This window comes from Corapipo altera, unplaced genomic scaffold, assembly GCF_003945725.1.
Source record: "Corapipo altera isolate COAL_440 unplaced genomic scaffold, ASM394572v1 1b, whole genome shotgun sequence".
In the NCBI taxonomy this organism is placed as follows: domain Eukaryota; kingdom Metazoa; phylum Chordata; class Aves; order Passeriformes; family Pipridae; genus Corapipo; species Corapipo altera.
Genome location: NW_020884881.1, coordinates 9,027,159 through 9,051,171, shown reverse-complemented (window position 1 = coordinate 9,051,171; position 24,013 = coordinate 9,027,159). Strand labels below are relative to the sequence as shown.

Sequence of the window (24,013 nt, the reverse complement as noted above, 5' to 3'; positions counted from 1 at the left end):
CCCATATCTTCCACACAGCATAAACACAGACACCACACAAGCACAGTTACCTAGTATTTCCCAGCACTGCTAACAATGAAGATTTAGACAAGTTCTTGCAAGCACAGAGAAACTCGAATTTATTCACAGCACTATAGTGACAATATCCGTTCGTTTCCCTTTCTTCAAATTCAGGGGTTATTTCAGGATAAATAGGTTTCTGAGGCCTTTGCAGAGGGAAAGATCTTTTTCAATGTATCTTCAATTATTTGACATCAAAGTATAACTTTAAACTAGCTGACAAATACATCATTGTCTCAGCATCTTCCTGCCTTCCTGATGAGAACAGCCGTGTGAGCTATGAACATCCCTGTTTCCTCCCATATATTTCTATTTGACAGACCTTACTTGTTTTGAGAATTCTGCTTCTCACACTTAACAGCCTCACAGATTAATAACAAAACAGCTGTGCAAAGAAAGACCCATCCACCCAGCTGACCACCCTCCCAGACATAAATAATCTTTTTTCCCCCACACCTTTAAGTACGGTACTGTATTTGAGTTTTTTGCACATTTACAACTATTAAACATAAAAGACACTAGTAAACTGTCGAAGTTTTACATCCCAATTACACTTAAATTTCAGTTCCTCAGAGTTCATTGTAAAGAAATTTCTTTTTCTTAGACATTAGACTGTGTCTCTTCTGCTGGTGAAGAAGCTTAACTGGTAAGTAAAACCATTAACAAGTACAAACATAATCCTTCTGCAGTAACAAGAAACTCTTCCAGTCAGCAATAGGGCACAGCAGCTTCACAGGCAAAATCTAAAAATGCCTTAAAACCAACCAATCTTTCTAAAATTGTTTACCATATTAAATTTCCTTAAACTAATCAACTTGAACTTTGTCAGTTAAGATGTGTTGAACCCTTAAAATCAGTGGTATAAAGCCAAGAGGACTGAAAAACTCTACTCTTGTAGAGCTGGAACTGGGCAGCCCAGGGCTCCTAGGACCACTTCTCCTGAAGGTGTGCCATGGGGACACCTGGCACCTACATGGGTAGCTGCATCCTACCATCATGGGAACACCTGGAACCTACATTGATAGGGTACATGTACCCTATCATTTACAGGAGAAGTCTCTCTTGCTGTCACCACAGAGACCTTGCCTCGAGGCAAGAAGGTTTGCACTCTATCCAATATGGCTCACGTACATACTTTTTCTCACTGGCATGAATCTGGATTTCAGATAGTTTATCATTATTCCAATATTCTAATGTCTCAGACTGAATTCTTGACACATCTTATACCCATTGTAAGATCATGCATCCAGTTAGGAAAAATGCCATCACTGTATCTCCCGAGTTCCCACAAACCACGCTTATGGCCAATTTACTACAGTCACAAAACCTCCCTCCGTTTACCTTCCATCATACCAGGTTCTATCAATGATTCACATTCATCACTCTCTTTTATATAGAAAGTACTTTTAAAATTCTGTGCTAGACACAGGTTATGCAGTTAAACCTGGTAGTAATGTAACTCTTCCTCTGTTATCTGACCACTGGGGATTGCATTGTGTAAATAGGTTAAGTCAAATAAGTGTGAAACCTGGTAACATCCTCTCAGCTGAAGGAGAGAGTCCACAAGCCTTCTTTTTGATGACAAAATCTGATGCCTTTTTAATCAGTCAGTTATATCCTGAAATGCAGGAGGCCAGGAGGGCAAATTTATGCTCAACAGAAACAGGGAGGGCAGGAGTGACTTCATCCCAGATCAGAATCTATTTTGGGAAACGAGTAAAAGACAAAGCGCAGCTGAAGGCCAGATCTCATCTCCCGGGAGCTGTCAGTCACCCTGGGAGTTAGACTGGATTAAGCCTGCTAGCTGAAAACAGGAAAAGAAGCTATGCTGAAGCCAGATCGGAATGAACAGTAACAAAAAGGACTGTAACTGTTCCACTCTGCCTTAAATATAGCAATTGATTTCTTACGCTCTTCATTTTAGTTGGTTAAATTGTTTCTGCTTTTACCTCCAACCTGTCTACTATTTACAGTAATTTCATGGGCAGTAGCAGAGCACTGACACCCATTCCCCAGAAAGCAGCAATTCTACAATGGGTGACACATCAGTGTGGGCTCCCTTTGGCAACAGGAGATACAATCACACTGCCAAACATGAGACGCTCATGAGGAAGAGAGGGGTGAGGCAGAGAAGTGTCCCACCAGCAAATACTAGCCAGGACTTTGTATCATGCATCCAGGCACTAGGACAAAGGCTGTGTCTTGTGGTGCCCTAAAAAATGTGAACGTGAGCTTCTGTCCCACGCAGCATTTAAAGAAAACTCAAAGGGCAGCTGCTAAACTAAAATGAGAAAGAAACACTGGAAAATACTGTCGTTTTGACATGTATATGAGGGTGTTCTCTGAAGTAGGAGGTTGTAATTTGCAGGTTCAATCCAGCAGCTGACTAGTTGGAGGAAGCTGCACAGAAGAGTTTTGGGGTTTTTTTTATCTAATTCAACATTTTGCGAGGCCTAAGCAGTAGATTGAGATTAGGTGGTTTATTAATCAAAAAAGGACACTTCCAGAAGCCAATACACAAAGAATGTGTCATGAAGCAGAACAAGCTGACTTAGGGCCATCTAATTTGCTTCAGCCTGACATGGTGGAGAAACTGTAAGCCATGACTGGCACTGTGCTCTCACCGAGTCCAGAAATCCTTCTGAAAAAAAGTTTCTTTTAGTTTGTATCTGTCAATGCATCTACATGGTTACACTGCTTCACCTGCAGAGGCTGCAGGTGCCTCATCTTGGGTCAATAAATTGCCCAACACAGAAAATTTCAGGAATGATTCACCTGACCACCTGCAGGAAACCACTAAGCAGAGAAATAAGAACTTCTGTTGAGTAATTCACCTTTTTAAAGCTTCTGCTTTAGGGAGAGAGTAAATGCACCCTGTGTGGACCTACTTCTCTTCACTAGTTATAAAGGGAATCTAAAGCTGTACCACAGATATATACAGGTAGCAACAGTGCCTGAAATCATGTCAGATGCATTCTCACCCTATAAATGTATTTGCACTCCTTTGCATAGACCTACTTTAGAAATATGTCTTGGAAATAATGAGATCAAGTGCTCTGGATTTTACACTTTTCTATGTTTAATACTTAACAACAGACATGAAATTTGACAGCATGGATTTGATCTCACATGTTGAGACACGTGCTATGGTAAGACTGCTTTTGGATTAAAATCTTGTTTTCACTATGAAGCAATGAATGTAGAATTTAGATTAGGACATTAATCAAATCATCAGTTCTCCCTAGGGTTATAAAAAATGCTAACCAAGTTTGTCTTTTTCTTATAGAAAAGCTCAGACTATTGATACATATTTTCCTATAATTTGTTTAATGCTTCAAAGTGACTAACATTCCCCTCTTTCAAGAAGTGGAAGCTCAGAAGAGACACTGATTTGTGAACTGGTTTGCTACTACTCCCTTCACAGACTACACATTTTATGAAAAAGCTCAGTTTCACACTAAGGTCTTGTGTGCATCCTTACAGACAGTTTTGGAAAGCTCCATTTATTTGATTTTTTTAAAACAGCCTCAGCAAACGCATTCTCTTTAGAGCAGGAAACAGCACCATAATTTAGGAGTATGGAGAAGACTCTAAAATAAGACTAAAGCAGTGCCTTTCCACAAAGCATTTCATCTAACTCCAGGATCACAAGATTAACATGTTTTGATGGCACAAACTGAACTACAATTGCCAAGCTGACACTGTCAACAATAAATACATTCCTAATAGAGGCAGCTGATATTGCCATACCTCTGGCAGAAGGCAATCAATCCATCTGGTTCTTGGCCTCCTGCCTGATCATAACAACTTATTATAAAGCACAGAATTCATTTCTGCGTCAATAGGGCTTGGTCCTGGGATTTCTCCCATAAACTACAAATAATTGGGATGATTTACTATTAGGTTTAATGTTTTCCATATGGCAGAAGGAGGCTTTTACAATCTCTTTCCACCTAGGAAAGACAGAAGTTTGGTAGGATCAGTTCACTACTTTTTGTAAAAAAAGCACCATTTAGCAGAAAAACACAGAAGAATCTGAACTCCATTAGCTATGCCACTTAATATATTAGCTACTTAAAGGATAATTTGCAAAAAGCAGAGACATAATTTAGAGGTTCCAAGTGCAGAATTTGAATGAATGTGTCAGAGCAAATAAGGTCCTTGACTGATGAGGATGAATTAAAATAAATGTTTGGCTTTAAAAAAATACATTAACTAAAATTTAAGAATAAATCAGAAGTAAGAATTTATGTTCTTGGAATGGCTTCTAATTTTGCAAAGAAGAAATATTTCAAGATGTAAAGAAAGCAATAAGCTCTGAGTTCAGGCAATAATTTAAAATGTACATAATAACACTGATATTGCACCTTCAGGACATTCTTGTAGCTTCCAGAATATCTATTTTACTTTTTTTTTAGCTTCATCAGAAAAATGAAAATTTAATATTCTAGGAATATAGAAAAAGGAGCTCTATAGTGAAGAAATTAAAAATCTTACATAAAACACAAAAAAGAAGAAAAATTTGAAGAGACTGTTAAGTCCTTGACCAGGAAAAAAGACTGAACATCATACTCCTACTATTCATGTTAGAACAAGCAGCAATCATTGAACCATTCCCTCAGGGGTATTTCTGTTTTGGTTTGGTTTTTCTTCCTTAATATTTTCAAAAGCCAAAGAAATGGAAGAAAAACAGCAAATGCTCTCTGTAACAGAAAAGACAGGATTTATCTCCAAGTCTTTGAATCCTCTGAGAAGAAAAGCACTGTACAAGTAATCAAAAGTGGGTATGGTTCATGGTGCTTAAATAATGAGATGCTTTAAAACAACTGCTATCAGAAAGCGCTTATAAAACCAGTTCCTTTAAGGAATCCCAGAGAATCCTAAACCTGAAACACTTGGAATAATTTCTCAACTTCTGAAAATTATTTTCCTTGTATTATCCAGCTAGCCCAAGTCTGAGAAGGATTTCAAGGACAATGTGTGTTGATCCTGATACCTCTGACTGTAACAGCTTATTGAATTTTTCATGCTTGCCAAATTAATGACTGAATGATTAATCATATTTTATATGTAATCCCATTAGCTGCTGGTTTCAACCAACTACTGAGAATGCATCTCCAGAGGTGAAGAGCAGACATCCATCCCCAAGACACATGAGAGGGGTCCAACATGTTAGAGTGATATTCACCTACCTATAAAAAATACAATCAACTTATTTAATTGCCATCTGCCTTTTGTGGTATCATGTCCAGGCGTTAATTGAGATTAGAATACTTCCACCCTGCAGAAGTTTATAACTGAACTTTACACGGTCCAACTCTCATTACAGTTGTTCCAAAATTGCAAAACTCCAAATCCTTTACCGTATCAACATACATTTAACCGAATCCTTTTCTGAATCATAGAATTTAATTTGGTATGAAATAACTCAGAGCTTAATGTAACAAAATACTGTAAGGATTGTGCAATCATGCTCTTTTTCTACCTGTAAACAAAATAACATACGAGATATAAAGAAATCTTTTAACCACCTTCTTAGCAAGATAAAATGAAGTACACAGTACTCCTAAAACCATCCTTTTATGCTTGGATGATTTTTTCTGGAGTTTAGCCAGTATATCTTAAAAAAAAAAATAAAAAATCACACATTTGTTATGTGAGTCACGATCTAACCAGCAAAAGACAACATGAGAAAGAAGAGAATGTTTCATGAAGTTATTTCATGTAACTCTCTCCTCTAGATTTTTAATTCCATTTTTAAAAGTTTAAATGCTTTTTGAAGTGATTTATCAGATAGACATTTCTAAGTATTCTCTGACCAATATAAGTAGCTTCCTAATGACTGTTTCAACAAAGCTCTTCTCATCTTTCCATCAAAAAAAAAATAAATTACAAAACCTTACCTGACTTCTGATTATTTTTAAATTAGACCTACTGCCATCTTTAGCTTTTATAACTGTACAGTGAAATAGTAATTATTCTGAAATTATTTTATTATATAATAGCCTCCCACACATTCTATTTAAATATCTATTAATGAATTCCTTTAATGTACCAAACACTGAATCCATATTTTTCGGTTCTCTCATTTAAATAGCACGGATACAAGTTTTTCATTGACAGTAATACCATGTCTTCAAGGTACTGGTATAATACAATTAATTCATGTATCTCAAAAAAGAAGTGGAGAAAATATAATCTTTCACATTACTTATACCATTGTAACTGACCTTTTATTTACATAAACCTTTCCTGAGGTGTCATTTCACTACTGTTCCTGATGATCTGTGAGCTTATTAGATTTCATACTTCCCTCCGAAGTTCACAATATTCGAAATTGAGACAGGAGGACTAGATACATTTCCCTGGAACTGTCAGACAAATCTCATTGCTGGAATATGTCCTGAATAATGATTCACCCGCAAATGAAAGCTCGCAATTCAATGTAACACCATCTAATAAGAGACATGGATTAATTCTTATAAGATCACATAATAAAAAAGGTAATCGCAAATTCACTGTATGCCATTACAATGAGGATTCATCATGCTTTTCAATTCAAGCCTCATAATTTTTTTCAATTTCAGGCCTCACAAATTTGCTGGAGTTTAAATCTGGTGCCAGAATTCCAGTGCATCTTTATCCCTTCACTGGAAGAATTTGGTTTCAGGAAGTCTTTTCTCTCTCCCTCTTCACCCTATTCTCCCCTACTTCATTGAATTATTCAGCTTGTTAAATTTAGCTATGTCAAATAAGAGGATGGGTGGGAAAAAAAAACATCACAGATGCCCCAAACCACATAAACATCCTAACAGAGATGCAGCTCACATCCATTTGCTTGCTACTCTAGCGTATTTCATTTGAGGAACTTGTCTAAATTAAATGGGCAAAACAACGGATTTGGGAGTTGTAAGGTACATTTCTCTTGAAATACATATGACTAATGCCAACTGAAAGAATGCTTTTTTTTATAAATCAGATCTTAATTTTTTTTCATTTCCCTAAGAAGAAACCAGAATTATAGCCCTCCTAGATCAACATTTGTCTTTTTTGCAATATGTTATGGATATTTTTCTTGTCACTAGGCAGACTGGGGCAAAATCAATGGAGAACTTGTTTAGTGCAGCCCCTCTCTGCCTTTTCCTAGTCAAACACTAAGGATAGACCAAAAAGTTCAAAAAAAAATTCCTATCTCCATGAATACTCAGAGAAAACTAAGAACTGATCCTTCTTATCCAAGTGTTTTCTCATTGAAATATTTTTAACTTTTAAATCCCATCCTCCTTTGCATTTCTACTTTTCTTAATAATTTCACTGATTAAGCCAAGATGTTCCCTGGATAAGTTATAATACATTTAGCCTTTTAGATTCTGCACAAAAATATGCCTTCATATTGCTTATCGTCTCCATAACTCCCTGAAAACAGATTATTTAAATCTTCGTTGCCCTGATCAAGCATGACAGACACTTTCTCTTCTACAAATGACATTATGAAAATTCCTTGTAAAGATTCTGTCTCTTTCTCAGCTCAATGTTTTAAGCTGAACTAATTGTTGGTTTTGTATTCCACCTGGCATTCTAGTCTTTCTTTCTTCATTCTCTTCACTGCAACAAATGTTTACAAACCACCAAGGAGAAGCATTAATAAAGTAGAGATTATTTTTAAGCAGTAATAATATAAACCAAGATCAGAGCACATTTAATTGCAATATCAGGAAGAGAGATGGTGAAAGATCTGTAAAGCCATGGCATGGTAGCATTACACTTTCAAAACTACACATCAAAAACAAACAGCAGACTTTTTTCTATTGACTATCATATATCAGATGTATCATAAGAAAGAAGTAATGAGAAAAAAATCAAAACTCATCTGCTACAAATAGTTATGATGATGGGATAGATGTGCAGAAAGTTGAGATCTATTTTAAACCTCAGTAATTACAAACTAGTTTTTAAAAACACTCCAAGGATCAGCTTTTTTTTAGAAAATTTGAAAGACAAAAATAAATTTTCTAGAGTGGTGTGAAAAGAATATGCTCTGTTCTCTCAGTCTGCCTCTTTAAACTCAAAATAATCTACTCCTACCCTAAATGGTTAGCTAGTGGACTAGATATATTTCACAAGGAGATATTAATTCTGAGCATCCACCAAAAGTGGAAAATTGAAAAAATCACCATGAGTAACTGCAAAAAATCAAGCCACCCGGGCAGCATTAAAGAACACAACATTAGCTGAGGATGTAAGTAAAGCATAATTTGGAATCTTGCACCTGCAAATCACAAATTCAAATATAAACTGGATTGAAGGATGATGAGAGATAAATTGTTTGTCTCAGTCTCAGTCCTGGTGGAAAGTGGGCATTTATTAAAACCTTCGTAATGTGTATCACTGACTGACAATCTTATTTGCAGCCTCAGGAAGGAGACCTGTGATTGCAAAGGTCTGAGAGAAGATAAATTAATCTTTTAAAATGATTCCTACAGAGTAGAGACAGAGCACAACAGCGGGGCAATGCACTGAGCTACACAAGTTTTGCGGGCAATACTAAAAATAATTTAAGAACAACTGCAGCAGAGCTGACTTTCCATTGTATATATTTTGATGCTAATCTTACGTAATACATTTGGTGCTGATCAGCATTACAAAGATCAGTGCTCTAAAAATATCTGAACATGACAGATAGATAGATATTCTCCAACCGTTACATTCACTAAAAATAGAATATTAAATTACAGAAGGGGTCGGTTGCACTGGCATCCAAAAAGGTGTCATCTGAGTTGGCTCAAAGAAATACCTGGCTACTTGAAGAAAGTGCTGAACTCCAAAAAGAGTTAATATCCAAAAGTTTTCTTGTATCCATCCAGCAGTATGTGCAATTGCCAATTAGCCACAATGTACTCTTTTCAAGGACTAAACTCTGGTAGAAACACCAAATGTTGTTTGAAAATAAGTCAGGTACAGCTGACAATACATACAGAGGGAAAAACATGTTTAGGAAAGCATGTATTTTGTAGCCCTGTAAATCTAAGAAAATATTAAGACCAAAAGCAGTGTTACTACAGAAGAAATCAGCATCTCCTAACTTTTGCCTTAGAGATTTATTCACAGCAGAAAGAAAAAAGGATGAATTCCAGATGCAAGAAAAAAAATTACCCCAATCTGTCAACATTTTAAGCTTCCTCTTGAACAGATTTTGCATGTCGCTCTTGTTCAGTCTCATTCACATATTGGCTACACCCATAGCAGTAAATCAGATGGTGCCAAGAGAAGTCCCTGGATCTGGCACGTGACTGTCTGTACTGCTAAGCTGTTAGGACAGTCACTAGCAGGTTCTTGGCCTGGGCCAACAACTATTTTCCCCAATCTCCAGCCACGGCTCAGGAGAGGCAATATTGCAGAGACTGTTGCCAAAAGGGCTCTGGCACCCACAGCGCTTTGGGGAAGGGGAACCCTCCCCAGTTGTGAGGTACTGCCTGGCCCCTCTGGCCGCAGGGGTGTTCCCAGACCCTCTTGCTCTCTGGTACAGACATCACTGTTATCTCCCATCTCAGAGAGATATTCACAGCTGGGATGGCAAATTAAGTCCTGAGTGTCAGTCATAAACCTTTACTGACCTTGTCCTCTGAACCGAGAAGCAGACATTAACATAAACACCAGGGTGACCATGTGGAGCGATTCAATGCACAGCCTTTCTGCGGCAAAAACAAACACGTTTTGCTGATCCTTGAAGTGAGGCCAACACTAATCAGAACAAGCCTCAATGATACTACTTTGCCTTCAAACAGATGAGATCAAGCTCATTTACTTACTTACGTTTAGTGTTCTGAGGACAGTTATATGTTTTTCTTTCCACAGCCATATCCTCTTTGAAAAACAAACCCAGACCATTTGGGGACAAGCAGTGAGTGACTGGGATATATATGTATATAGTGTTAGACCCTGAAGAAGGAGCTGACACAGCAATGAACAGTTACATTTTTCTACTTCTTATGCTCTTTTTGGTGTTTACTTTCTTAAATACTAATGCACTAAAAACATCTGTCATCAGATGTCATCATTATGACAAAAATACTTTTCAATAACATGGTCCCAGTTACAGCATTTAGTACCAGTTAATTGAAAAGTAAATCTCAGTAAACCTTTAGAAGTTTAGAAATAATGTATATTAGTTCTAATAATAGAATTTTTATGTTATAGTCACTTTACATTTAAACATTAATCCAGTTAAATATTCAGAGTTGTTTTACACCTGAAATCCAGTTTCACCATTGCATTCAAAAAGAGGCTCAGGCTAAATCAAAGCTTCCCAGTTACTTCCCAAGAAACTTTTTGTACTTGGCAGGGTACTCACATATTACTGCTGATATCACTGCTCTAGGTGCTCTGCTACTGGTGCACACTCTAGAACCATGCATAACAATACATAACTCAATTATTTACTTAAGTAGATGTAAATAAATCTCAATATACCACTGATATCCAGGGTAGTGAGAAAGAGGCTGCCCACTCTGTATCACAGATATTAGCCGATGCTGACATTTCCCTCAAAACAATTCAGAATCTTAAAACCTTATTCACCCAAGAAAAACCACACAAATTTCTTTATGTTCCAAGTGTACAGTGACCCACTGTTTTTGGGATCAAAATAACAAGTTCCCTCTCATTTTGCTATTTGGCATGTCCAGCAGTAGACGTTGTCAATATGTGGATCGATGTCCTGCCATGTGAGGATATGTGGCAACCATTTGAACCTTGGTGCAGCGACTCTTAATTTTTGATACAGTAACGTATTCTGTTTAATCTTTAATCTCAAAATTCGCTTCTATTACTGGGTCTTTAGCATTTTAACTTCAAAATATGTAAAATACTCCAAGCATCATCTTCTGTTTTCTTAAGAAGGTCAGGGAAGAATTCTTCAGAATGCCAGGAAGGACTGTGCTCTCTGCACAGTGCTTAAAAATTTCTGAGTGGCTTATGGTAGGTAAACCTGATAATCAGAAAATGCCACAACCATTGCACAGGCTAAAATGCTTATGAGAATCCAAGCCTCTATCACGACCTGTGGGCAAAGGATAGGTTAGTAGCTCTCCCAGAGCACTGCCCACAGCCTGTATTTCAGGCCTCCATCTCAATTCATCAGCTTCTGTGAGATATATGGCATCAGTTCAACCACATTTAGTTAAGAGAATAAAAAAATTATTCAAATTCTCTATTTCCTTCCTCCCTCATTACACCCACTCTCCATCTCTACCTTTTGAGGGCTTCCTCTTTATGACTTCTTACAAGTCTGACTGTGGTAAAGATCTCCATCATATCATCTGCCTGCAGCCTCTTGTCTGTTGGAAAGATCCCTTTTTTTAGACAAACATATTACTCCATAAAATACAATATTCCATATATAGGAAACTCTCCAATTATAGGCAATCACAGCTCCTACTGATTTTAGCCCTATCCACCCTAACCTTAGGATAAATCTGCCTAGTATAAAATGGCCATGCAGATTCTTGCTTTGTCTGTACTTCATTCAGATGTGAACTTTCCCTACTTGTGCTCCAGGCTGAATGAGAGTGTTGTTGCAAGGTGCCATGGCTGAGCTGATCACTCCAGACTGGAGTGGAGTTAAAATGTGCTCTGCCATCTGGGAACACAGTAGAGTGAGTTTGTGTCTGCCTAAATCACGTAAGCACATCATTAAATATCCACATACAAAAATGTTTTTAGAGATAGTTAGATCCACCAGAATTTGCGAGCACAATCACCCTTCCCGGTTCCTAAAAGCAAGGAGGCAATCTGATTTTTACAATCCTCTTCTGCAAATGACTCTTTGCTTGTTTATTGGCTAAAATATAACAGGTCACGTTGTTCCTGATGACTTCTCTAGTGATGCCCTGTGGTGGGAGGAGGTAGCAAGACACAGCCTCCATCAGACAAGACAGGAAGGATTGTTATGCGACTCTGATCACAATTAATAAAGATAGTCTGATTGCAACTCTAGGGAGGAAACTAGTAGAGGTCTCCAGGTTCAAAAAGTAGGAGAATCACACCTTCTCTAAACAACTGCATTTTCATGTTCACAGCACAACACATTTCATCTCTGTGCACTTGGTGGGTGTGTTAGTGTATTTCGATCCACCCACATGACAAGCTGAACAAAACCAGCACAAAAGTAAGAGAACATACAGTACTTACATTTAGATAACTAAAATCATCACTCTAAAACCAGAAAGAATGCAACAAAACCCCCAACAATAAATATTGCTTGAAATAGTCCTGTGCTGGGAAGGGAATAGACTAGAGGACCAAATAAGGCTCTTCTATCTTCAGTCTCTAGGACAATGGATCTTGCAATTTATTTTTCTGCTTGTTGGCCAAATCACATATCTTGTAAACTTTCAGAGCTTTTACCCTTCAGTGTTTCATGACTTCTCTCAATGAGACACCCAGTTCAAGTATCAATGAAAGAAATAGCTATCAGCAGCAAACCAAAACACAGTGATTGCAAAGTTGCAACAAAGAGATTTTTAATTATAACAGAAACCAAGTACATTTAAAATTCAGCTCAGTAAATGACAAAATTACAGGTAATCAACCACAGAAAAACAGTTATGTTTTAATTCCAATCAACAGGTGACTCTCTTTCTCATTTTTATATAAATAAATGAGAAAATTTGATTTAAAGTAGTGCATGAACGAAATCAAACATGAATTCAAAAGATTTCTGCAATTAACCAGGCACCCTTTCCAAAAATGAACAGACAAATCTGTTCACTTATTATGGATGATTACTGCAGAGCATTACACTAGAGCAGTGGTCTTCAAAGTGGGGCACCTGTACCACAGGAGTCAAGTAAGAAAATCCAGTGGGATGCTGCATGAAAACATCAGAACTTCAACAGTACATCTATAAAAGTTATAAATAAATAAATATATACATAATGAGGGTATATGATCAAAAAGTTTATACTGATAGGGATGCATAACCAAAAAAGTTCAGAGACCACTGCCCTAGAGAATCCTGCCACAAAATTACTGCTGCAATGCCAAAGGCATCTAATGACGATGTTGGTAAGATATAAGCTCTGTTTTGCACTTCTCAACTATCAGTTATACAAATGGGTAAAAATGTCTCTAGGAAGCAGGTTTTTGAGCTCCTATCTTTTGTTAAGAAACATGGATTCTCATAAAATCCCCAAATTACTCAACTTGTTCTTTGTTTTCAGGAAATGCAACTTACTGGTTTCTCACAAATCTTTTCCCTCCACTGTACTTATTGTAACCAATTGATGAAAGAGCTAATGTTCCTTATGCGGCCAGTTAAACAAGAGCACAACATTTGCATGTGTCAATGAAGACAGGTAATTTAAGGTATTTGCAAATGGGAATGGATGGCCCCTCTGGAAAACTCTTAAATAAAGGAGAAAAGTTAGTGTTCTTTTTATCTGGGCTACCTCACTTGCAAGAACAGTGGCCAGTGAACAAAATCTGGCTCAGTAAGCAGCCGTTATGTTAAAGTTTAAGCAATGGATTACGAGAGGAGGAAAAACACAAAACATGATGATCGGACTTGTTAATCTCTTTTCCAATCTGGAATGAGAAGGATGTAGAAATGGTGACTAAACAGAAATCTCGTGGAGTCTGTAATCATTATGAAGATGTTTGAGTAAGAAGAGACAAAATTATAATGGAACAGAGAAAACAGAACACGCACCCTTCCTCAGCATCACCTAACAAAACAGGATAGGTGGTAAAGATGAAAGCTATTACTCTTAAATTAACAAATATTTTTCTGAATTTAGTGCAATGTATAATTACCCTTTCAAACCCTGTACAGTAAGAACATCTGCAATTACACTGAGCAAAATTAGGACAATAATTCTGAATGCTGCATGGCATACACCAACCATATCAAGCATCAGCAAGGGGTTAGTGACGATTCACCCAAAAACACAATGTATCTACCTACTGCTGCCAGAGGGTTACTTATATCTGCTCTGAAAGCTTTTGAACTGGTTAATATAATAATAACAGGTCTCAGGCACAGCAAGAGCGAGTTCTTGGTGTGAAGAAAGATGAAAACCAAAAGCCAGCAGCAAACAAAGCCACAAGTAACACAAATGGATTTACAAGAAGATCGGATTTACAAGAAAAGGCCATTTTTTCTTACTCATTTTTGCCTTAGTACTATAGGTACAGACTGCTAGAGGCTGCTTTTGCTCAAAGGTAAAATCTTTGAATCTTGAGTAACATTTTTCTTGGTTTTTATCCTATCTAAAGACATCTGGAGAAACAGGGATGAAATCTAAGGGAATTGCAACTCCTTCTTTTGAGAAATTGAATAAATAAAAAACCTGATATCAGAATGTTTCAATATTTTTAGGACTGCACGTTTCAGTTTTTTAACATTCAAATCCACCTGCAATATTACAACAAAATTAAAAAAAATTTTCTAATTACTTTTAAAAGCCCCACCCCCATCTTCCTTCACTGAGAATTCTGAGATGCTTTTGTTTACTTTTAATTTGGAAGAGAACTCAAATCCAAATTCCTCCAGGAAATTAAATTTCCATCTTTAGCACTGCTCTACTACAGCTATCAGACACGAAGCATCTGGGCGGATATGTTACATGGTCACCCTTCTCAGCTTTAGAAAACTATCATTGGAGGCTGGATTGAAAGATTGAATTAAGATTGCATTCTTGGCTACACCACTAAAATATAATGAAACAGTGCTGTCTGACATAGCTCCTGTTCTACACATGGTGCACATTTCAAGCTCAATCTGTCTGCCCAAAAATAGGTACCAAAAAAAAAGGCTAAGATGTTCTAGATTACATCCACAGGGCTGGCAAGCACGGTGCAGGACAAGTGGGAGAGCCATAACCTGCTGGAGAGGCAGCTGGAGGCTAGGAATGATATTCCAGCACTTCAGAGATGGCACTCACACCTATGCCTTGGCAACTGTGTTGAGCACTTTTGATTTTTAAATTTGTAATGTGTATCAGCAAGTAAAGAAAAGAGTTTAAAAATAAAAAGTTGCTGCATAATACATTTTTGATATTGTTTTACAGTTTGTAGGTATGTGCTTGAAGGATATACATGTTCATCCTGCTAGTCTGACTAGTTCCATCACTTAGCTTTTCAAAGTTTCAGGTTTGCATTTTCAGTTGTCAAATTCAAGAAGTTTAAGGGCTCAGACTCCCTCTTTACTCCTACGTTCCCTTACTTTAAGGTCAGCTAATATAAAACCACAAATCATATAGTTATTAGTTTATTTGTATGTATCTTTTTTTCCAGGGTTTCTTAAGAATTTGCCAGTTGTCTGATCAGAAAACAAGCAACTGGCCATATTCAAGCTCTAAGCGAGATGATGAGCACAACAGACCCTTGTCCTTCCACAGTTACAGCTGATATGTCTTTTTTTTTTTTTCCAGTTGAACACCACTATTTGACACTACCCTCCATGATATATAGACACAAATGTAATTTTTTTTACTTATGATGACTCTTGCAACCTACTAAAAATCCTCATTTTTGTCATAAGCAAATTTCACTCTGAAAACATGAAGCCATGATTTGGTGCCTTTAAAAGTAGAGCCAACTTAAGCATTACACTTTAAGTAGCTAATAAAATACTGTAAAAACATATTTTTACTTTGAAATTTAAAATATTCTTTATGGCCTTCATGACTGCTTCATCTATATACCTTTTCTATACACTAGTTTGCAAACTTCTAAGACAATTCATCCAACAGACAAGGTAAACACGATCTGTAATGGAATTTCAACTTTTTAAAAGCTATTCAGAGAGAGCAGGTGTGTAAAAGGTAAATAGAAATCATAATAATTTAATTGCTGCAATGTTTTGTAGCCAATTGGTACAGAAAATTGTTAGCAAGCATCTCTCCTTAAACAAACCAGATAGTAAATGAATGTTGCTGGAGTCTGAATCTGCTGTCAGAATTAATGCTGTTTATTAAGTGAAAATCTTGTTTACAAATACAAGTAGTTAGTCATTTCTTGTGGGTCTGCATATTGCAAAAATTAATTTCATCTCTTCATAAAAAAAGCATGAGAATTTCAGCAACAGACTTTCAGAGAAAATTGTTGATCTTAATTTTTTTTTTTAATGATGACAACATTCACTGTACTTTTCACTGGCTTTTTGGGGCCTCTTAACCAAAGGATAAGGCTTTCTTTATTCAGCTGAACACTAGATACCAGTGCATGGCAAACGACTGGAAACATTTGACAAATGTGAACAAATCAAAGGTCAGTTAAACATATAGCAGATAATAAATATATGGAAAAAAATACCCCAAAATTCTTGAAAATAGTGAAAAATTGTATTTGAATAGTCCAGATTTTAATAACATAAAAATGATGTATCATATAACTGATGTAATATCAAATGTTGATTAATAAAAAACTGGATTTAATTGTGTATTTTACTTAATGACAGCTACAATTTTGATTTTTTAAAATTAACATGGCAAATTCAAATTGGAGTTATACCAACAAATTTTACTTCTAACAATAGACTGTGTTTATTTGAAGGCAGAATTTAACTGAAAAAGTTTCCAATTACAGTGGAAAGCCAACTGGAAGCTTTTGCCTATCTAAATTGCTTTATTGTTATGTTGTAAATCTACAAAAGCCAAAATGTTGTACATAAAAAACCCAGCAGTTTTTAGAAATTTAAAATTACTTACAAGCTGCTCAGACTTCACACCGTAAAGCTGAATGGTCTTTGCCACATTTTTTGCCACAGCTAAACTCAGGTCTGGATCAACAGCAGCCACATTTAGCTCACTGGAAGCAAAGATTACAAATCTTAATTAACAACTGAATAGTGCTGTATTTAAACGATAAAGAATTAACTATGAATACGTAGTTACGTGGCACGTCAATTCAGAGAGAGTAACACATACAACCAAGTCTTTCCACGCACAGTAATTCAGTTTACAATTTAACAAGTCATTTGGGAATTTCACGTTCAGTGTTCCTATTCTAGTAAAAATGAGCAAAGTTTAGGAATGACACTTCAGTATGAAATCACTATTAGTAAGCCATTCAAAAATATTGACAGCAATTAACTACATTCAAGCTTTGGCAGCTGCCTTCAAACATTACAGGTGAATACACAGTCATTCAACTCCGGAATTACATGAGCTGTGCAGAAATACCCAGGGGACGCCTTAGCTTGACACAACTAATAAGCCGTGTTTTAGGCAATCCTGTATAGTAACAGAGGCCCCAAAGGAATGAGAGGGAACAAATGAAGAAGGAAAAGACTTCTAAATCTCTCCCATCATTTCTTGTTCAGGAACCTCCCCAGATCTCCATCGGCTGGGGCTGCATTCAGACCAGCACAAGAACTGCCATGTTGCTGGTGATGAGATTACCCTCTCCCAAGAGCTGGAGAATCACTAGGCACCCTGACCTAGAATAATCTTCTCCGAGAACTCAATCTGCAGGACCCCAAGCTAAAGGTCACTCTGGAAAACTCAGCTGGGATTTCATAATTTTCGTGTTGTTTTCCTTTCTTCTTTGCAAGGAGCAAAATAACATCAATCACCACAACAGACACGTTCTGAGCATCTGCAACTCCCAACCACAAGTACAGAGTCAGTATTTAATATTTTATATACACACACACATACTGTGAACACTGCCCATCATTTTCAGAATTATTAAACATAGTAGTCCTTACCAAAACCTTATGAGGGAAAATGCACCACAGGTAATTTATGTATCTCATTCTACAAATTCTACCTAGTCATCTCTACCTATTATCTTGCTGTTTTACTCTAACAGAATACTTACACAAGGTATTATCACTTGCAATCAAGCAACTATTATCTTCTCTTTGACACAGTCAGAATAATTAAGTTATCAGACATTTACAATATCTGTATTTACAATATCCTGATCTTTTATAAGCTTACAAATTAAAACCTAAATTAAAATTTCATTTATTCCAGAAAAACAAAATACAGAAAATAAATAATAAAATGCAGTATTTTTTATAAATAATAATAAAGAGGGGTGACCTCATTGCTCTCTACACCTCCCTAAGCAGGGGAAGTAAAGAGGGAGGTGCTGAGCACTTCTCCCTGGGATCCAGTATGAGGAGGTGTGGGAATGGTTCAAAGCTGCACCAGAGAGGTTCAGACTCAACATTAGGAAGCATTTCTTTAACACGAGGGTAGTCAAACACCGAAACAGGCTTCCTAGAGAGGAGGTCAATGCCCCAAGACTGTCAGTGTTTAAGAGGCATTTGGACAATACCCTTAACAACATGCTTTAGCTTTTGGTCAGCCCTGAAGTGTTCAGGTAGGTGGACTGGATTATCATTGTAGGTCCTTTCCAGCTGAACTATTCTATGCCATGCAATGCTATTCTAGACTAACCTAGCCTATCCTTAATCCTACTTAATTTTTACACTAACTTGTTTTATAATTACAGAGTAATCAACCTTTTACTGCTAAGGAAGTCTCATCTCTAAAATGGTAACTTATGAAAAATTACTGATACTTGTTGAGTATTACATTTTGCAATGCCTTGCATGTGCATACCTGGCTATAGTTTTAATGATGCTGTCAAGCTCATCAGAAGAGGGAGGATTCCGACCTCCAGGAGGGAAGACAAGATTGATGGGGTCAAAGAGTCGAGACAAGGATTTTGACAAATAAGCAGCTTCATATTGTTGCAGTGAATCTTTCAAGGCCTTTTCTGGACTTTGGGTACAAGAAAAAATTACTACATTTTAAATTAAAATACACAACGGTATTAAATCTTTCCAGACCATACAAACCTTGCAATACTGAACCTGTTTTTCCTTCTGCTCTTTAAACATATACACTTGAAAAACATTCTTATAAGTCTCCCACTGACTGCTCAAGAATGTATTTAAGCCAATAAAATTCTCATATTAAATATTCATTTTTTTCTTATATAAGCCTAGAAGTCCTAGACTTGATGAACCTGTTTCAGTTTGATCTTTCTGATATCTACCATTTAGATCACATTTATTCTATGATGTATAAACTAAAAACTGTGAATCATAACAAGTGAGCATTTGTCACACTCAAATGATTGCAGTGTCATTAGCAGAAAGCTACTGCTGTAATCGCAATGCATACAAAAGTGAATTTTCAGCATTCTGCTATTTTTTTCACCCAAAGAGACAAAAAGATAGAGCCTGTTCACAGAGTCAGAGACTTTGTGAAAGACAAGACAACCCAACACTGTTAATTACATAGCCATTACATAGCCTAATTAAAATCCCACAGCTCTAAAATAGTATTAAAGCAATAATGTAAGGGGGGGAAAAACCCTTAAAAATTTTCCCCCTCTGACAATTTGAGTAACAGTAAGTTTATAAAAATATTCTATTTTCTTACGGGGTTCAAAGATTTATGTTTTATAGCCTTACAGTTCATAATACATACTCATAATCTTCATTTTTTTGTATGAATATGTCCTGTGCATCTTCTTCCATTTGCTGTAGCTCAGTAAAAAGATCAGTAGTTCCACTTGTGTTAAAATTCCTCTGAATATTTTGACTATATTGTTGGAGGCGCTTCCACAAGTCATTATAAAGCCTCAGCAACTTAGGGTATTCTCCTTCAAATGCCTGTTTCAAAAACATAGAGGCTGCAAAACAAAGCAGTAAGCAATACACAGTGTGAAATTCAAACCAATTTTTTTGACTCATATAAACAACCTCTATCCTTGCACTTATATCAATTAATGTTACACAGTGTTGTCCTAAGTTTAATATTAATAATTTAATAATTTAATATTAATTTCAAAGTGGCATGAGCTATCACATTAAATGCACTTGACAAACATATGTATCTAAAGTAACAGCATAAAAGTCACAACTGGAAGACTAGACATGAAAAACTTATTTGTACAATAAAGATGGTAATCATGGTTGTGAAAAGTTTGGTATCAAACTTAATTATCATCATTCATTTAAGGCCAAAGTGTGATTAGAACTCTCTAAATCTATAGTCTGATGGAAGAAAAGTGTGGGGCTGTGCTACATTGAAGATATCCATTTAAAGCAGAAAAAGACAAGTCCTATGAACCAAAGGCTTCAGAAATGTGATGAGGGAAGCATATGCTTTTGCACACAGTTCTTAAAACAAGGTACTTAACATGGAATTCCTAAACTTGTCAAAGAATGACAAAGCCAGAAGAAAAATCAGCATTATTTTCAGCTTGAAAGGATTGCCACAAGTAACAGGAAATGAAACAAATGTACAACTGTTTTAGCAACTGTTAATCTTGACCTAACATCTCTCATACTCTTTGGATTTCCCATTACATTAGGAGATTAACACTGTTCCATTCATTTGTAGGTTTTTCAGGTTCCAGACATCTGCCAGATTTCACCCAGCCCGTGCTTTCAACTCAAATATATTCTAATTTTGAATACTGGAGGATTCACATTATTATGTGAATAAAAGCACAGAGTTACTTTAGGTCATGAAGCTAAGTTTATAAAGACTGTCCCAACCTCACAAAAGTAGATCACAATCTATCAGCAAACACTGTAAACTACCATGAATTCCTATTTTTACACTATTTTTTCTGATATTATCTAAGCTTCCTCTGATCTATACAATCCAGAGTCCATGACTGATGTCAGTTGATTCAATCACCAGGAATTTGCATGTTAAAAATGAACATTCTCATACAGATGCCTCATTTAAATAAAAAGTCTACTCACTCTAAACATTTTTTTCCCCAAAACTCAGCTGTAGTAAAAAAAAAAAGGTAAAGTAAAAAAAGTAAAAAAACAAGTAAAAAACATCATTCTCATTCAAAACCACCTCTAAACATTTATATAAAAACCATGTTTAAAAATAGCAAGTAATAAAATAGTTTTGGACAGATGTTAGACAAAGTACAGCTGACAAAATGTAACAGTTCCCTCAGTTCTGTAATGTTGGTTGATCCCATTAATGACGTCACAATTTTATAATCTTAAAACTGAGTGCTGAAAACAGGTAGCACATGTTTGGTTTGAACACAGGAGTTTCTGGGTATGTACATTCTGTTGTTAAAGTAGTGCATAAGGAAAACAGTAAAATTAATATGTTTTAACAGAGGATGAATACATTTTCTTTTGGGATCATCTAGTTACTTAGCAACCAGTGAACATGAATCCACCAGTTAGTTCCTCAAAATTATGCTGCCGCTATGAAGTCTGGAAGGACCAAATTTTGAACGGCCATAGCTGAGATCACAAAGATAAATGCACATCTCGTGCACTTTATGTGCAAAAGACTAATTTAATACACTGCATGCAAACGTGAAAGATACGTTTATGAAAGCACCAAACTCACTCATGATCCAACTGCATGCTGCATTAGTATGTACTAGTAATAGAACTGTCTTATGTTTACATTATTTTTATTTAATATTCCTTGTTTGTATCTGCTATCTGTACATATGTACAGAATATTGTGTATAGTCAGAACAGCAGCCATTTATCTTATTCAGACATGAAGTCTTGAAGAAACTCAACTCCTACTTATAAAGGTATCCAAAAAATGTCTAGAATCAGATTTTTACAACCAATCAGTGTATAACAAGAAAAGACTGTAAGAACTGCTCTTTAAAATCAAATTACTGTTTTGAATTTGGCCAACCTCTTTGCTTTAGGAACTATAATGTACCATTCCAACCATTTTTACCTCCACATAAAAATACTTTTTTGTTATTCAATAATAACTACCTAATGAAACAGCAAATACTTCTTTCTGAAAATTCAACCACAGTTTAGGAGGATTGTCCTGTCTGGTTACAAAATCAGGAAGTTTTTAATTCACACTCCTTGTTCTGAGGGAACCACTGCTATGGTTCTGATAGAGGAGATAATGAGCGATGGACTTACTGAAAAGAGATTCAAAATAACTACTGAACACATTACACATCATTTATAGTGAATACTTACAGTCTGTTGCTGACTGAAACTGAGAGGAAAGTGTCTGAGTTACTGCAGTCCAAAATTTGTACAAAATATCAGACTGGCCATCCTGAGACAAAGGGACAAAAGAAATACAAGTTTCAAAACATATTCTTTTAAAAAAATCTTAAAGAATGCAAATGCTTCCAGTCAAAGTTGCTCTTCATCATTGAGAATAAAAACAAAGTAAATGAAATCTGAGAAGTTTCTCTCAGGTTTAGAGCTAGTAAAAGCACTGGAGGAAACAAAAACAAAAGCTTTGGTCTTGTCTCCAACGGAATATTTTCCTCCACATCTGATAGAAATGCTCCCAGCTCTCTAGGGGTACAAGTGCAGCCCAAAGCAGCACACCTCAGGAGATGTGTTAGAAAATCTCTTTGCACTGCAGTGACCTTCACATTCCGTGGGGGTTCTCATGCCAGCTACATCACAGCAATTATTTCCTGCCATTAAAGCGTGCTGGCAAACTCCGACCAGGGACCAACACCACTGCATGTTGCTCTGCTGCACACAGAGTTCCTGTTTCTAAAAACATAAACCACATGAAAATACAGCAAACCTCACAGTTGACTCTTCACTGCCTTGTGCCAACAGGGCTTGCTGTCAGAAGTGGAAACACTGTTGCCAAAAGGACAGGGAGGCAATGGCTGTTTCCTTACTGCTCTCAACATCTGGCACTTATGGTCATGCACTGAAGTATCATTTTGCTTTCTGTTTTTTTTGTCCCTGTTTGCATGCTTGAAAAACTACATGAGATGAGGATGGGTATACTGTCCTGCCCGCTACTTGGAAGACTGTCCAGTGTTTTCATGGGAAGGGGAAACTTGCTCTGAACAGAATAGTTTTCTTCATTGCAAGGTACATGTCATCCACTGACCCTATTGCATACATTAACCAGTTTGACAAAATCACTCTAGTAATGATAATCAGAAAAAAAAAAAAGAGGAATATCATGTCAGTTCAAATTCTGCACTGCCCAGCACCACAAAATGGAGAAGATAATCTATTAAATATAAAAGTCCAACTACTCTAAATTCACAGAATGCTTCTTGAACTGTCAGGCTTGGCACTGTGACCACTTCCCTGGGGAGCCTGTTCCAGCACCCAACCACCCTCTAGGTGAAGAGACTTTTTTTAATATCCAGCGTAACCCTCCTCTAACATAACTTCAGGCCATTCCCTTGGGTCCTGTCACTGGTCACCACAGAGAAGAGATCAGTGCCTGCTCCTCCTCTTCCCCTCATGAAGAAGATGTAACTGCAATGAGGTCTCCCTTCAGTCTCCTCTTCTCCAGGCTGAACAGACCAAGTGCTCTCAGCCACTCCTCATATGGCTTCCTCTCAAGGCCCTTCATCATCTTCACTGACCTCCTTTGTGCACTCTCTAATAGCTTAATATCTTTTTAATATTGCAGTGCCCAAAACTGCACACAATGTTCAAGGTGAGGCCACACCAGTGCAGAGCAGAGCAGGACAATCCCGTCCCTTGACCAGCTGGCGATGCTTTGCCTGATGCCCCCCAGGACACGGTTGGCCCTCCTGGCTGCCAGGGCACTGCTCACTTATAGTCAACTTGCCACCTTGAGGTCCTGGTGGACAGCCCTGGGGAAAGCAGTGGCACTGCTTTCCAGCATCTCATTCTCCAGTCCGTATGGACATCCAGGGTTGCCCCATCCCTGTTGCAGAATCCGGCACTTCACTGAACTTCATATGGTTGGTGATTGCCCCCCTCTAATTTGTCAAGGTCCCTCTGCAGGGCCTCCCTGCCTTCGAGGGAGTCAACAGTTCCTCCCAGTTTTGTGTCATCTGTAAACTTGCTTAGTAAAACTGAGTTACCACTTAAGATGACAAAGGTCAAAAAATGTATTCTATTTACTTGCATTGACAGTAACATGCGAAGCAATGAAGGTGTTTAAAATTTCATCCATAAGCACATACCACTACATTCCTCTTGAAGATCTAGTCTGCAAGT

At 37.0% G+C, this 24,013-nt stretch overlaps 1 protein-coding gene and 1 long non-coding RNA gene across 2 annotated transcripts in view; one reads left to right on the top strand and one right to left on the bottom strand.

Moving 5' to 3' along the window:
* COG5 (component of oligomeric golgi complex 5) overlaps nt 1-24,013 on the bottom strand; it is a 180,216-nt gene that overhangs the window by 26,332 nt on the left and 129,871 nt on the right. The window contains exons 11-14 of the mRNA XM_027639840.1: nt 22,031-22,112; nt 19,512-19,716; nt 18,636-18,797; nt 16,770-16,869 (exon numbers count right to left, since the gene is read on the bottom strand). Coding sequence (XP_027495641.1) covers nt 16,770-16,869; nt 18,636-18,797; nt 19,512-19,716; nt 22,031-22,112 — 549 coding nt within the window. The remainder of the gene's footprint in view (nt 1-16,769; nt 16,870-18,635; nt 18,798-19,511; nt 19,717-22,030; nt 22,113-24,013) is intronic.
* On the top strand, nt 1,547-23,170 carry LOC113945550. Its single transcript, XR_003527123.1, has 3 exons — nt 1,547-1,557; nt 5,672-5,674; nt 23,084-23,170. It is a non-coding gene; the product is annotated as an uncharacterized LOC113945550 (long non-coding RNA).